The sequence below is a fragment of the Linepithema humile genome, chromosome 6, assembly GCF_040581485.1.
Source record: "Linepithema humile isolate Giens D197 chromosome 6, Lhum_UNIL_v1.0, whole genome shotgun sequence".
NCBI lineage: Eukaryota > Metazoa > Arthropoda > Insecta > Hymenoptera > Formicidae > Linepithema > Linepithema humile.
In genome coordinates, this window is record NC_090133.1 from 7,922,864 (window position 1) to 7,939,122 (window position 16,259).

The 16,259-nt window shown below is 30.5% G+C and overlaps 3 protein-coding genes across 6 annotated transcripts; 1 reads left to right on the forward strand and 2 right to left on the reverse strand.

Annotated features, from left to right (window-relative positions):
• Positions 1 to 296: 296 nt before the first annotated feature.
• Positions 297 to 8,226, reverse strand: LOC105678353 (aminopeptidase N-like). Of its 3 annotated transcripts, none has more exons than XM_067357892.1 (12): positions 7,665 to 8,226; positions 6,484 to 6,699; positions 5,503 to 5,940; positions 4,668 to 4,830; positions 4,358 to 4,514; positions 3,916 to 3,994; positions 2,992 to 3,386; positions 2,399 to 2,679; positions 2,104 to 2,294; positions 1,656 to 1,970; positions 766 to 829; positions 297 to 565 (listed from the first exon to the last, which is right to left on the reverse strand). In XM_067357892.1, coding segments are annotated over exons 2-12 (2,223 nt in total). In that variant the 5' UTR covers positions 6,486 to 6,699; positions 7,665 to 8,226; the 3' UTR covers positions 297 to 427. The 3 variants fall into 3 exon arrangements, 2 of the variants coding, with proteins under 2 accessions (XP_067213993.1, XP_012233035.2); XM_012377612.2 differs by having other exon boundaries at positions 6,213 to 6,699; XR_010890918.1 differs by having other exon boundaries at positions 424 to 565; positions 661 to 829; positions 6,213 to 6,699.
• An 801-nt stretch (positions 8,227 to 9,027) lies between these two features.
• LOC105678216 (Mitotic arrest-deficient 1) lies at positions 9,028 to 12,003 on the reverse strand. 2 transcript variants are annotated; one of them, XM_012377354.2, is made up of 7 exons: positions 11,866 to 12,003; positions 11,425 to 11,685; positions 11,037 to 11,267; positions 10,527 to 10,963; positions 9,999 to 10,451; positions 9,613 to 9,911; positions 9,028 to 9,531 (listed from the first exon to the last, which is right to left on the reverse strand). In XM_012377354.2, exons 2-7 carry the CDS (start codon positions 11,683 to 11,685, stop codon positions 9,176 to 9,178), a joined length of 2,037 nt encoding a protein of 678 aa, XP_012232777.2. In that variant the 5' UTR covers positions 11,866 to 12,003; the 3' UTR covers positions 9,028 to 9,175. The 2 variants fall into 2 exon arrangements, with proteins under 2 accessions (XP_012232777.2, XP_067214036.1); XM_067357935.1 differs by having other exon boundaries at positions 11,783 to 11,920.
• A 190-nt stretch (positions 12,004 to 12,193) lies between these two features.
• On the forward strand, positions 12,194 to 16,173 carry par-6 (partitioning defective protein 6). Its single transcript, XM_012377609.2, has 5 exons — positions 12,194 to 12,369; positions 12,442 to 12,661; positions 12,754 to 12,881; positions 12,974 to 13,252; positions 13,479 to 16,173. Exons 1-5 carry the CDS (start codon positions 12,316 to 12,318, stop codon positions 13,779 to 13,781), a joined length of 984 nt encoding a protein of 327 aa, XP_012233032.1. The 5' UTR covers positions 12,194 to 12,315; the 3' UTR covers positions 13,782 to 16,173.
• Positions 16,174 to 16,259: the final 86 nt, after the last annotated feature.

Here is a 16,259-nt window from a genome sequence, read left to right on the forward strand (position 1 = left end):
TGGGAACGCTTCTCCAGTGCAGTATCCAGCAAAATGGCGGCCACTGGATACTGCACTGAGTGAGACGAAATGGGAACGTAGCCATAGTTTGATAGCTTGATAGCGAAGGTTATTTTGACGGTTATTTAAAATAAAAAAAATTTATCTAAATATTTAGATTTCCTAATTATTAAATTACTATAATAAGTGCGCGCGCGCAGCGCGCGCTTGTATTGTTCTAGTATTATTCAAAATGTATAGCATTAAAAATAACAATAATATAAGGATATTTAAAATATTTAAGAACAGAAATTAAATAAATTTAAATTCTCAGATATTATTTAATAAAAGCCAAAGCAGAGATTATAATAGTTATCGATACATGTATATGATTGTATATGATTAACAAGTGAATTAGTCTTTTATCTTGACTCAGATATTTCGCTATTTATGTCTTTTTGGTGTTACTAAAATAGTACCCGTAGTTGTTGACTAGTCTTCCGACTTCCGATCTTCGTTTTCTTATTTTACTTTCAATGGCTTGAATCATTGGTATTTTATAGTGCTTTTCTGCGAATATATTTACCTGAAACAAATTATTTCAATAATGTCAACGAATACAAATCTGTCACACATCTACAGTTTGGCAGAACATAATTCACAGTGTACAGTGTAATTTACATTAGATATATTATGTATGTAACAAATTATATATGTAGATATAATTAATTGTTATGTTTAGATATCAAGAAATGAGTGTGTTAGAATAAATTTTAGAAAATATACCCTTGCCATGTAACGTTCGGAGTGCGTAATAATTACAATTAATGTTGCAATTATGTCATTTGGCCTACAAAAGCAAAAAAATTGATAAATTTAACAAATGGAACAAATATTAATGATTAGTTATTATGATATATATGAATGATTTAGAAATATTGTATAAATTCGGAGATATACAGTGTGTCCCAATAAAGTGAATATACATTTTATCATATATTTTAACAATTTAAATGATATGTACCATACATTTTAACAAGTAAGACAGACGTTAACTTATTGTTGTATTGGCAATTACCGCAATGTTACAATTGTTCAACATGCCACCATCAGCACCAATGCATTGGTGCAACAGAGTCACATACAAATTTTATTACTTCTAGCAGAATAGTAGCACAGAAATTTTTTCGCGAGACAAAATCATGCCAGCTCTTAATGACCTAAAACAAGACTGTTACTTTCAGCAGTATGCGCCTACATTAAAGAACCGATGTGAGAAATTTTCTTGATGTCACTTTTCCAGGAAATGGATAGGACGAAGAGGAAGTGTGAAATGTCCATTTCAATCTCCTGATTTAACACCACTGGACATTTACTTAGGGTACTCGAAAGAATACTATATACGCCACAAAACTAAGAACACTGCAGAGTTTGATACATGAAATTGAAAATGTCTTTGCTGCTGTTCTGCTAAAAAAAATATAGTACATATGTCGCTCAGTTACACATCAACAATGCATTGGTACTGATGATTATTTTAAACATTTGTAATTATAGGCAACCAACAAAACAACAAGTTAACGTCTGTCCATTATACTTGTCAAAATATATATAAGAATAAAATCTGTATACATTTTAACGGGACACACTGTATTTTTAAAAGAAAACGTTATTACCTATTTGAACTGAAACTAATTTGTTCAAAAATTTCAAAAAGACAAGAATTCACTTCTTCTGTTTTTGAATGTTTGGCAACAGTAAAAAGAAATGCATTGGCACGCCTAATGGCCCGTTTGCTATCATTAGGCTGAATTTTTTCTGATACTGTTATTTTCAAAAGAGTGCAAATAATATGATAATTTGAGCATGTTAGGTATTCTAAATAACTTTCATCAGACGTTGCCTCCCATTTCTGCCATATCTTGTACCAAATAGTGTAGTTTGCTGTTCTTAAACCATAACAGTATATCCATTTCTTCCCTATCAAATTACTGCATCAAAAAATATGTTTTACTACAAATTCATTTACATTTCGAAATTATAATTATGAAATAATTTGAAACCAGCATAATGCATAAATGCAACAACATTCTCATTAGATATTGTGGCTATAAAGCGGCTTACTTGTTTTCTACAGAATTTTGAAGTTCTTTGTTGAATTTCGAAGCAGCTACTTCTTGGCACTTAGAAACATTTAGTATACATGCCCATTTTACAGCTTCTTGTCTCAAATATATAGTAAGAATGTGATCTGTCGGTTTTTCAGTGTATCCTATTTTTGTAAAAAGTTGATTTATTCTGTTTTTCATCATTTTCTAAAAAAAATCGTTAAACTTAAATTTAACACTGTTAATTTTATTTATTCGATAAACAGTGAGTAATATGTAACTCTTTTTCATGGAAATTTATCATTACTTACCGTTATTATAAAACCATAACCATATTCAAGCGGATACATGCAAGCAAAGAATTCAAAGATTTTGATCATAGGATACCATGTGACAAAATTCGCGTCTTGTGTTACGAACCTCGTAAGATTCCAAAAGAAGTTGTAACTGAGTTCTTTTTGTAAAAAGAAGTAAAACGCGTCATCGATGATTTGAGCACGATTAAGAATATGTATTTTCGAATAATTTTCAGAGTTTAAATAGCGCAGAAGTTTCTTCCAGTGTTCGTGATTATACTTGACGCGATAATACCCTATAATATAGAGGAATAATTGTTTTTATTAGAGTTTTTAATCGAGAATTGATTAAGGAATACTTCCTTACACAAATGTTCTGTTTGTATTCAAATATTCGTAAAATTAATTATTTTTGTATAATTGATTTTAAAGCATTTGTGTAATTATGTTTATTGTAAATTATTAATTAATTTATTAATTGCATAATCTCATTTACTTGACAATTAACTTTGAAAGTTTAAGTTGAGCAAGAAAATTTGTAAAACTTTTATGTAATTTTAACTGGATATATTAAGACGACGCACACATTTTTATCGTTCTGTATTTACCAGTTTGTTGTATGTTGACTAAAATCCAATCGGTTGCATTATAGTTACTGTCTGCAAATTGTATATTTGATATATTCGGAGTTATCCAAGACGAATGAACAGTCTTGTTAAAATTAAAAGACGATTGCAACATATATGTTACATGTATCCAAATTTTTGTCTTATTCTTAAGTGATAGATTTGGAGATTGAATGTAGCTTATCTCCCAACCTAAGAAGTGCTGTGCAGGAAAATGAGTTTGTTTCACATTTAGAACAAAATAATATTTTTTGGTTATCCAATTGGTTATTATTTTTTTTAAATGAGAACTAAGCATATGTTTCGGGTCACTTTCATTGTGAATAGTTTGCATAGTGTTCCATAAATCACCTGGCGTCGTGTTTAAATACATACGGCTAAAAAATTGAAAATTATTTAGAAGTAAACATTGGAATAATATTTTTATGGAAAATAAAAAATTAGTATTTAATTTAAGCAAACATTGATTTATATTCATATTATTAAATGTATGTAATGTGGTATATGTAAGAAATTTTTTTTATAGTCTACAGAATAAACTTTTTTTGCCTAGTGCTATACTCATATCGGATTACTTTTCTTTTTCAACCAAATTGTTTGTCAATAGAAATTATTATTAGTCGCAACATATTATTTCTAAGGCTTTTCAAAGCAACTGCTGTTTTTTTAAATTATTTTTTTGAAATTAATTTTTAATCTCGTAATCTATTAAAATGTATAGAGTATTTGTAACTAAAAAGAAATAAGATTTTTTATTTACTTTTATAAATCTAAGTATTAGTTTTCAATAATTAGCAAAGCTTTTATCTTTGCTGTCTAACAATTACAAAATGCAAATACGTTATTTTATGCTCTGCCTAATTTTGTTATGTAATTGTTATACTATTATATGGTATTATTACTCACTGCTTATATATATGTGTGCGGAGACCACGCCAAAACGCACTAGGAATGATAAGGTGTAACATGCGCCATATTATGAATGCTGTGACAATAAAAATTATGTTTTATTTAGTAATGAAAATTTGTCATGATTCAATCATGGTTCATCATCAATTTTATAAAAGTAAATAATAGTTGTCTGTTCGTAATTAAATTTACTATAATTCTTTTTTTTCAATATTTCCGAATTTGTGAACAATGAATTTTTTTGTTCAAACCTACTTGAATTAAATAAAATATTTTACTTGTATTAATTTAATGTTTTTATAATATAACATAAATACAAACTTTTTTAAAATTTGTTTGTAATATTTGTGAGTTTGCGTACAATTATCGCATTGTTACATTTACTTTACAAAATATAGTGGCGATATTTAATTTTACAGCCGTATTTACTGGAACTTACATTTCATTTGATTTTGTGCAGACCCTAGTGAAATGACTTGAGAAATGTTTGTGTTTTTCAATGTTGGAGAGTATATAGTAGAAGGAGTGTCGTAACGTAAAGAATCTTGCTGTGCTTGAACGACCATTAAATCCATCATGTGATCATCTTGGTACACCTGGAAAGTTTAATATGAGCAAATTAATATTTAAGTGAAAAGTGTATTCGGATCAACAACATGCATTTTGTGCCGTCGATCGCTGCTATAAAACTTTTGCTTGTTTGTCATAAAGTATAAAATTGCAGTATGTGAATTTTAAAGATGCACAACCTGATCCAAGATATGCGCTCCGAAAAATGTAACAAAACCTTCTTTTGACCAAAGTAATGCATCTTCACACCAAAGTAACGCCAATTGACGCGCTATTATGTGCGCAATTTCTCTTTTGCGTGTAACGGGATGCAAGGTTTCATTGTAAATAATATCTGCTTCTCTAAAAATTATTTTCAAATAACAGACTTATGTTCAATGTTTTTAATAATTGCAAAAGGCGCTAATGTATTATTTTAATAACTTTGCGTTTTTATTTATACTTATTGTTAATAAACGATATTCATATTATAATTTCTCTATTAAGTCAAGAGGTAACAAATATTTACTTACGTACAGCATTAGTGTACAGAATATATTTAAGGAAAAAAGCAAAGTAGAATTTGACACATTTGCATAAATAATGTAACGGATGAACATGAGTTTAATACATATTCAACAAAAACTTCGATCAGTCTTTTTCAATATGATTGCAATAAAGAGATTTTGTAGCAATTTCTTTATGTAGCGTAAAACACGCGCAGATATTTTGCATGCTTATAATAGTGAAATCTGAATTAAAATCTGATTTGGAAGAATATTTGTTTTAATTTATTTAAAATTATTATTAATGTCTGTTCAGCAATTATTAATGTCTGTTTCGTCAATTTATTTGTTTTAATTTTATTTATAATAAAGGCTGAATTTTATAAGTTTTCTTGCGCTTAATGTAAGTGTCATTGTACAAATTTTGGTTTTCTCTTAATTGACATATGAACATGAAAATATGTATATCTTCTAATTTTAAAATATCATTGACAATCTTATTTTTTATGTCGATTTTAATTAGTTATACCTCAGCAAAACGAGTCCCAATGTCGTATGACTATCGTGAGAATGCCGCAATGCAATAATATCCAATTTTGGTACTGTCCGCAAGTATTTTCGTTGAACATAAGGTACAACCTTGTCAATAACATCTCGTGCATAATAAATTTGTTGCTGAACATTTTGTCTGCACCATATGGTAACCTTTGCAAGGTGACTAGAAACATTAGTAAATGTAGTTATCACAATCGATAAGTGTTGAGCAGACATTAATAATTGTTCGTGAAAATCAGTCCACATCATGCGATTGTCAGCTTTATTTCGTGCTCGTATAGGCATATTCGATAAAACTGCATATTCTTCATCATGTTTGATGGCAATTTTATACAAGCAATTGATGGTTGACTCGTTTATGTGCGGAAATAGTTGTAAAGCCTTCATTACTTCAACACCTGTTTGGTTCAACCTATAATATTTCAATACTATAGTTTAAATAATGATATATGAATCATATAATTGAATTAAAAATATTAAGTTTCAAAGATCATAAAGATATTTTATAATTTGCTGCCCCGAATGTCATGATTTGGAGTATACTTAAACGTCTAGAAAGTGACAAATTTTTTGCGTTGATTCTTGCATATCAAGATAACGATGGATAGAATAAAAATATTTTGTGTAAAGAATTATAACGTAATCTTTACGACACAGCGAAATGTTTGAAATATTTTAACTTACATTTGATCACCTAATTTGTCTTGATATATTGGTAAAGAAACTTTTCTGTTTTCATGTATAATACGCGCATATGTAATTTTTAGAATGTATGTTTCAGGAGGTACATCCTGATGCAAATTAATAGTAAGAGTATTCTCAGACTTATTAATTATTGCAGAAGATTCAATCGGAATATTTTTACTATCAATCAAGATTGCTCTATTCATATGAACAGGTACGGAATTCAGTGATATTAAGTGCAATACACGGTTAATACGCATAACAATATTACATTGTCCGAGTAAAATATTGTCCTTGAATAAAAATCGTATTTCGACATTATAATGCAACGGTACTATTTCTGGCAAGTTCTTGTCAGTAACTGGATTGTCATTTTCGATACAGTTAGCAGTTGGAAGAGAAATGGTTATTGTTGCGATTAACACTAGTCCGCTATTTAATAAAAATTTTTGGAATGCCATATTGATGTAATTTCTCGAATTTTGACCTGTAAGAAAAATATTGTAGTTAGCAAAAGACAAATAAATGCATTTGCAACACCTATCTCTTAATTTTCATATAATAAATAAAAATAAATACAAAAAGAAATTGCATTTGTTTATACCATATAAATTTTTATAAAAAATAATAAATAGAAAATTAAAATATTTATGAAGATTTTGAAAAAAGATGTGATTTCGAGTATAAAACGTTATACAGTATCGTACAAAAAGTATGAGACACAATTAAAACATTTTTTTAAACATACAATTCGAAAATGTGGAATATATATAATTTGAATAATTTTCAAACATAATTATAATAAATGCAGTTTTAATTTTTTTAAAGACAAAGTATGTTTTTTAATCAACTAGACTTCGTCCACAATACATATTTGATGTGGATAAGATGGATACTAGATTTTATTTTAATTGTTTTTTTAAGCTGGACATAAATTATGTGAGTGATCATTGTGGCTGATGGAAATATAAATTTATTTGTATCTTCTTTAATGAAATATCTCAGATTTCTTTCGAATCAAACGCAATTTACTCATAAATATTTTAATGATACAAATATTTTAATGATACGGATATTTTAATGATATATACATGTATATTTAACAAAAGAAGCTAAGAGTTTTTAAATTATTTTGTAGTTTGTGTTTTTCTCCGGAATATATTAAATCTACGCAAAATATTGTCTCAAATTATTTGAAATTGAGAGATATAAGTGATAATCTTGGAAGTGTCGAACTAATACTTTCCTATTTAATTTATGATAACTATTAAAATAATTTTGTAGCGAATACAGTAAACCATTAATCGTTGTGTATCTGGTTATGCAATGTATGAAGAAAAAGGATAAATGTTAAGATAAACATTGATAATAACGGTGATTCTGAAATATATTGTAGTTTATATATATTCTTCTATATTTTCAAAGCGAAATATTTTATTGTCGGTTACTCACCTATATATATTAATTGTAACACAAGAATTTACCAGGAACAATTTTTTAAGAATATTACATCTAACACCATTTCGAATTGTGAATGTTGAAAGATATATAAACTTTTCCGCGATATTATCATTTCGCTATGACATCGAACACTGAGAAAAATATTGGTCGATATAATATACACGTTTTAGCATCTAAACAGCTCTTAAGAGGTCACTCTCAGCATAAAGCATGATACTAATTGATAGACGAAAACAGAAATCACGCAGTTGTAATATTGTATATATAATATTTTAAAATAAGAGTTAATAGTTTTTGTACATAATAATTTTGTACAAATTAATCTTTTATGAAATAACATTCAATTCTTTCAATTTGTATATTGACTGACAGAGTAAAAATTCTTAATTTTTGTGATGCAAATAAGACTCTGTAAATTACAAAATTAAATTCTGTAACGTAAATGGACTATTAAATCATTGTTACATGTTTGTGAACGTCTTTGTGTATTTATTATAATTGATAATATAGTTTCGGTTACTAGCGTAATCCTCTTCATTATACATAAAAAAATTCAAATATCCGCGTTATCAAACATTGTGTTCCATTTCTACCATATCTCGTACCAAATAGTGTGGTTTGCTGGTATTAAATCATGACAGTATGTCCGTTTCTTTCCCATCGAATTATTGCATAAAAAAAATATTTTTTACTACAAATTCGCTTACATTCCAAAATTTTAATGATAAAATAATTTAAAATCAGCATAATACATAAATGCAATAATATTCTGATTATATAAATATTGTGACTATAAAGCGGTTTACTTGTTTTCTACGGAATTTTGAAATTCTTTCTTAGAAATCGCACAAATTCATTCTATACTGCAGATATTTCTTGTAATTATTGAAGATAAAGATAACTTGTTATCAGTATAATAGATCGGAAATGCAACAATAACAATATCGAGGTATTGTTATTTATATAAATTTTGTAGTCAGATTTTAAGTTTTCAAAACTATCCAAATTATCAAAAAAGCGCGATTACTGAAGTTAGCGCGGAGCCTTTTTTCGAATTATGCGAATTCTTAGTCTTTAAGGTAGTTGTCTCGCGACAATATGATCTAAACGTTAAGTCTTTCATTAAAAAAAACTCAAATAATAAAATTTACATAAATAATTGTATATTATTTAATTCATTTTATGGGACAACTACCTTAAGAATATATGTACATTGTTGGGGATAAAAATTATTCAGTGTAATACGAGAAAATTATTAGAAAATATTAGAAAAATAATTATAAATATGATTATTATAATCCGAAACTATAAAATTAATATCAAGTTATTGGACATTATCCAAATAATTTATAGATTATTTTTATAAATAAAAATATAGGAATTTATTGGATGGTTTACATACTCTAATAGTTCAAATAATTCTGTTGTATGTTAATTATCATACTGAAACCTAATAGGCTTATAAATAGAAATATTGGTTTTATCGGAAATATGGAATAGTATTAACATGTGATAACATTTGTTACAGTTTGTTGACTGAAGAGATCAGATTGTACAGCATTAAGAAACATAGGGACACTGTGCTGTCTCTGTAAATATTGCTCGATTAGGTTGCCCAGATTCGCTGAGAAGGTGGTCTCCAACATATCTACACCTTCTTCTCCTACATGAAAGAAGAGAAAATCATCCGGTGACTCCGCATACTGACTCGACAATTTGTAGCAGCCCTCTTTCGTTCGGTCCACCCTCCAACCGAACAACTGATAACATGCCTGACGATATTCTTGCGATGACGCCTTGAAAGCCTCCTTCAAACGCGCTATCTTTATTTCATGCGTTTGCTTCAGCTCCACAATTTCTGTATTAAACAAAAGATAAAAATATACAATTTTTATGAAAAAGTAAAAAAAATAAAAAATACATTTTGATGTATATCCACCTTGTGTTTGCAACGATGACGTCACTGTGCCGTAACTTCCCGATGCCACCTTGGCTCGAAGTTCCTCCAATTCTTGTAATAAAGCCACTTGCTTTTCTTCGGCCTGTTTCTCCGCAAGCGCTGTGGGATTCATCGTGAAGTGCAGAATTCGGGAGTTACAGTTGAAGTCGCCTTTTAAAGCGCGATGTTCGAGCTCGCCTCTCAATTGCTCGATCTCTTCCCTCAATTTTTCGCATTCGTTTTTCTGAGCGTAGGTTTCGGCTGCTTGAAGATCCGCTTCCAATTTGCTGACTAAATCCCTGAGATAATTGTAAATATTTTCTATTTCGCAAACTAATTGTATTTTTAATTAAAGATTCACAATAAATATTGATATGTAAATATACCTGTATCCGTCTATAGCGCGTTCCAGAGCCGGTATCCTTTCGGTCATCGCATTGTTGCCATCTACCGTTATCTCCCTCTCGTACAAGTCCAGCTGTTGCCTATAACTGTCTCTCTCTCTGGTAACGAGCATCATCTTTTTCTGGAGCCTGCTTACAAGTTTGTTCAGTTTTTCCTTCGATGACGTCACGTCATTAGCCAGCTTCTTCGCGTCTTCGTAATTTTTGGAAAGATTCTGCGATTCTCGCAGAACCGCATCCAATCTCGATCTAAGCTGACCCTCTTCTGCTCTCAGTTCCAATTCAGCTTGCTGAAGTCTGTTCAGCTCTCGCTTCACTGCCGTCGGTCCGCCGGTAATGCCAATCGTCTCGTATTCCTGTAAGCGATAAGCAAGCTCAGACCGCTTTGCCTCCAACATTGCCGCTTGTTGTTCCACTTTTTCAATGTGCTCTAGCCTGTAACAAGTCATGCATTGTTAACAAAATGTATATGTTTGATTACAGCGTGCCAAAAAAAAACTTTTTTTTTACCTTTTTGTCATATTGGCCATTTGCTCTTCCAAGAGTAACTTTTCTCTGACTGATTCTTTTAACACCGAAATGGTTTTCTTTGCTGTATTCAATTCTTTTTCGAGATCATTTGCTCTCGCGGCTCTTCCTACTAACAACTTGCCCTCTTCCCACAATGCTCTTTCTGATTCGAGCTTTTCTATCTTAAGTTTCACCGTTTGCATTTCTACATTTTGCAATTCATAATCCTGCTGCATCTTAAGATATTCTTTTATTCTCTCTTCCAGCATTGCTGCTCTAGCTTCTGTAGTTTCCAGTTTCATTTGCAACTCACTTGATTCATCAGTATCCTTAGTAACAGGAGATCTTTCTCTTGTGGAAGCATTTCTCAGATTCTCTGACAATGTTGCATTTTCATTTAACAATGATGCTATCTTTTTTTCCAAATTGTTTCTCGTCTAAATACAGATAATCAAAATTAATTTCATGGGAATATATCATAAAAGAAGTATATATAAATTAATTAATTACCTGTGACCATTCTTTTTCTACAGCAGCTTGTGTTTCCTTTGTATCCTGGATTGTTCGCCGTGCAACGTCAAGTCGAACTTCTAACTGCTGAATAGTTTGTTTATCTTGCTCCATCTGAACTTGCAAGAGACCCTTTTCTTTTTCAAAAACTTCCTCCATTTGTCTACGTATACTGTGTAATTGTTGAACAGCTGCCTCTTGGTGAGTCAATCTGGTTTTTAATGATATAACCTATATGGAAATATATTTCTTCTGACATAAATGCTTTTTATTTAGATTTATTTCTAAATTACCCGTTGCATTTGAATCATTTATGTAGTTTTTAGAAATAATGTTAAGATGTTTGCAAAATCATTAAAATTTAGTTCTCTTTAGTTTATCACCTTACCTCTCCTTTCAAACGTCGCCATTCCCAAGGACTACCTGGCACAGAATCAGATTGAGTTTTATTAATTATAGATGTTTCTGAATCATCCAGCCTTAATCGTTTTGGTGTGATAACGCTGTCATCGCTTTCATTGAACTTTGAAGATATATAACCAGTTCCTGAGAATAATAGTGGCAAATTGACACTTCTGCGATAAGATTCTGCTCCAGAACGAAGATCTTTTAGCATGTTGATAACACTTGTCGGATCCTGATCACTCATCTACAAACAAAAAGATTTTGCTCATATGTTTATAATAAAATATAATATTAATATCTGACAATTAAATCATATACATTAATATAAACATTAAACGTACTAATTAATTAATGTACATTTTAATGATTTAAAATTAGATGTAATATACACATATAACTATAAGAATTTATAATTATTAGTTACTTTATTCTCCGAGATTTGACTATTTTATTATCTATTTTTTATCTTGCGTTGTTACAGAAAGAAACGGAACAACGCAATAATAGAAAACAACGGTAACAATGTAGCAATGCCGGCTATCGATAGGAACAATCTTTAGTCATATATAATGTCTATAATAGAGAAGCGACTCAAGCATTTCTATTGACATTGCTGAGTTCAGAAAATGTCCGCATCAGATTGTGAGAGACTTGGTAACCAATCAAAAACTTTCGGGCGTCTAGGAATAATGGATATTGTCCCTAGCCACATTGACAATCCTGAAAGTCAACTGTAGGCACAGCTGAAATACACCAAAGTACGTCATTGCATATCGGTATGTATGCACGTCTTCCTGCCTTTCTCATAAACTGGTGTAAGCTGATCGGAGCACGTCGGAGTGAGTAATACGTCGTTGGATGAAAACGGCTGACTATGTCCAAGAAGCAGGACAAAGTGGACAACGGCATTGTTGCCGTCAAGAGCAAAGTGAGTGCATATATTGTCTTCAATCAATGACAATTGAACGGAATTCAGGATTGTTTAAATTTCGTTTTGCAGTTTGACGCCGACATTATAAGATTCTCGATCAATCGTAACGAGCCTACGAGTTATGAAGAGTTCGGCAAGATATTGGGAGAACGCCATGACATACGAGCAGATTTTCTAATTTTCTACATAGACACGGATGGCGACCTACTTCCTATAAATAATGACAACAATCTGGCTAGAGCTTTGCTGGCTGCCAGGTGTCTGCTCAGAATTTTTATACAAAGGAAAGGTAAGATTCTTGAGCTTGTATATATATGCTTTGCATGTATGTATATATGTATGTGAGTGTATGTGCATTTAACTTAATTATTACTTTCATAGGTGATGGAGCATGGGACAACAATGGATACGCAACAATGAAACCGAAAAACTTGATATCCAGTATCTTGGGTGGCACACCGGGAAAACCAAAACCTATAGCTATTTCAAATCCACATGATTTTAGACAGGTAAATTTTATGCTTTGTTATTCACTTTCTAATATTAGCATTAACATTAATAAGTTTATTCACCTCACTTATCATATAATTCTTCTTATCAGGTATCTGCAATTATTGATGTCGACATACTGCCAGAAACTTGTCGACGTGTTCGTCTCTTGAAGCATGGTTCCGATAAGCCCTTAGGGTTTTACATCAAGGATGGTGAAAGTTTTCGCATATTGCCACAGTCTGCTGGTGGGGGAATTGAGAAAGTCCCCGGAGTATTTATCAGTAGATTAGTACCAGGTGGTTTAGCAGAGAGTACAGGGCTTCTAGCTGTAAATGACGAGGTCTTAGAAGTGAATGGTATAGAGGTAGCGGGAAAAACACTTGATCAGGTAAGCAATGTTTTTATGAAACTGATTTATCAAGTCATGCTACATTACAAATATCGATGTAAGAAGCATACAGTTATAATTGTTAGAGTTGTCATTGTGCTATTTCAGTGAGATAAATATTTAAAATACTCTTTGCAATAGCTAATGTAAACATTTACATATTAAAATAGTGACTTATTCGTTTTATTTTACTCTTATTCTCTTTTTAATATGTTTATTTGTGTAGGTGACGGATATGATGATAGCAAACTCCTCCAATCTTATCATAACTGTCAAGCCGGCAAATCAGAGGGCGGCGTTGGCCGCACCTCGTCGTGGTTCGTTTTCACGTAATAGTCAATTGTCATCGGGAAGTCGTCAGTCTACACAGAGCGCCGGTAGCGACGAGGAAGCAGATGAAATAGTTGATCTAACGGGTATGACGATGCAAGAGGATACAGCATCAGCGTCATCCACTCAGCACCATCATTATCACCATCACCATCACCATCAAAACTACAGTCACGATCAAGGTGTGCTACATCTTTAGAGCGACATTGCTTAATTGTTACTGATAAATATCATATAAAAGGTAATATCTGAATGTAAAAAAACTCAACGATCAACGTATTAATTGAATTATGCTCAATTTAATAGCTTCTGTTAGCGTTATTTGCAGCAGAAGTTATTTAGAGATAAGATTCTACAGAAACGTATAAACGACAATAATCGCGTTAATTCTGCAGCTCAAGTTGGAGATTAAAGAGCTCTTCGGTAGGCTTCTGACAAAAGATTAATGCAAGAATGGAAAAAAATCGTGGATTGTGCTAATATAAGGCACATATAAATCAATATCTTAAAACAATTAATGTTATTCTATGACTTCAAATATAATATTATTCTATAAGACGTTGACAAATGAATATATCTTGTATTTAAAAATCATAGTATAAACATTAAATTATAAAATATCGAAATAACATCGATACAAGAATTTCAGAGCAGTATTATAAAAATATTGTGATTGGTTGAGTTAATACTTTTTATGAGAAAAGCGTCGTATTTGTATTATAAGAGACAAAAATTGCAGGATTACAATCCAGTACTTAATTATTAATGATTATAATAAATCATTAGTCAATCGTTGTGTTAAATCTTATACATAAGAGAGAAAACAGCAAACTGTATTATATTGTATTTTTTTATGATGTATTTCTAGTAGTACCTTTAAAAAAAATCGCACTCAGCTTTCCTCGATGGCATGCGTATAAGATTTTTTTTTACATCTACATGTATATTATCTTTTACATGACATTTATCAGTAACAATTAAGCAATGTCCATTTTGAAAGAATTAGGATACTTTATATTATTACAATTAAAGAAAGGATTAATAATTTTTGAAGAAAGTAAATTACATATATGGCCAATGAAATTTCACTAAGCCATCCTTTGTCGTAAAATATTATTTGTCTATGCATACTTGAGAGATAATTTATAATATCGACTGTATATTCAAAGTATTATTGTAACTTTTTCATTAATAGCTAGTTACTCGAAATTAATATGTACTTAATAGATGTAAAATGTGATTTTTTTAACGATATGTATATTTTGACCTGAGGAACAATGTGCTACTTATCATCCAGATAATCATTGATTAATGACGTTGAATTGTACATAATGCAGGGAATAAAACTCAACAACTTTTCCGTAACTGAAAGAGGCCTTTATCAAATTATGATAATGTAAATAATGATCAATCTTATATCGAGAAGAATATCGATATAAATTTTATATGATATGTAACAAAAAGCAAAAAAAAAGTGACCTTACATACGATACATCATTCCAGCTACTTTTAAAAAGGATATAAAAATAAGAGTGTTCTCCTATACACACGCCTATTCGTGTATGTAATTCGTCTCCACCGTGTGTTTAGACTGTTGAAGTTTTCGAATTTTAATGTCATTTTTATATATGTTATCTGTTATTCTATTGCGCATTATTAAAGATTGCAAATTTAATGCGTTTTAAAGCTATAGGTATTGATGAAAACACCAAGAAAAGTCACTACGATACTATTTATACGTATGTAAAATATTCTTCGCATGCCTGTGCCTTCGATTGGAGTTGGAATGAATATATTCAGACGCAATGTTACATTCCAATTATATTTATATCGTTGAAAAGAAAAGTGTTTCTAAGAAATTTATACTGCCTTTATAGTTACGCAAGTTCATTTTTATATGCGCTCGATTCCACTTTTTCTACTTAATTCGGAAAATATGTATATATATATATGTATATTCTAGGTATTATTTTATAAAGTTTAGTTGCTCATAATGGCAAACAATCACGTGTACTTCCGTAGTAAGCGCTATTTTTAACAGGCCTTATTGTTCCATTGTCAAATTATCAATCGCATTATTAATTCTGTAATCTCTGAAACACATGTACTTTGCATGTTTCTTTCCAATTCCATTATTTTAAGATCGAATGTTTATACAGATCATATATATATAATATTTGAAGAGATATTTTTTATGAAAAAGATATTTACGGTATGTGAGTCGGAAAGAGTGCTTCAGTGAGAGAATGGTTTTAGAGGATTATTAGCGTAATTATAAAACGATCACGTTACATTTAATAATCCGTACTTTATTCCATCGCTTTAGAGGAGGAACTACTTTTGTACTTACCGGATAGAACATGAACTTGGACATATTTTCGATTATACTAAATGCTTTATAGAATCGTAGTTGTGCAGGGAGACATCAGTGCTAAATTAGTCATCGATACTGAAATTAGATATATTTTAAGCGATATGCGATTGTACTCCTTAGTGTGAATAAGAGATAGTAAATCACGGAGGATGAAAGTACTTATTACCGCTGTAATTCTTTTTAATGGCAGCTTATAAAATAAAAATATTTTATTATATCTTCATAGTGTTTCTCTCTACCCTATTATTTATTTCTATATTATTCTTACATCGAAAGATCAATTCCGATCACGCTTGATATCGA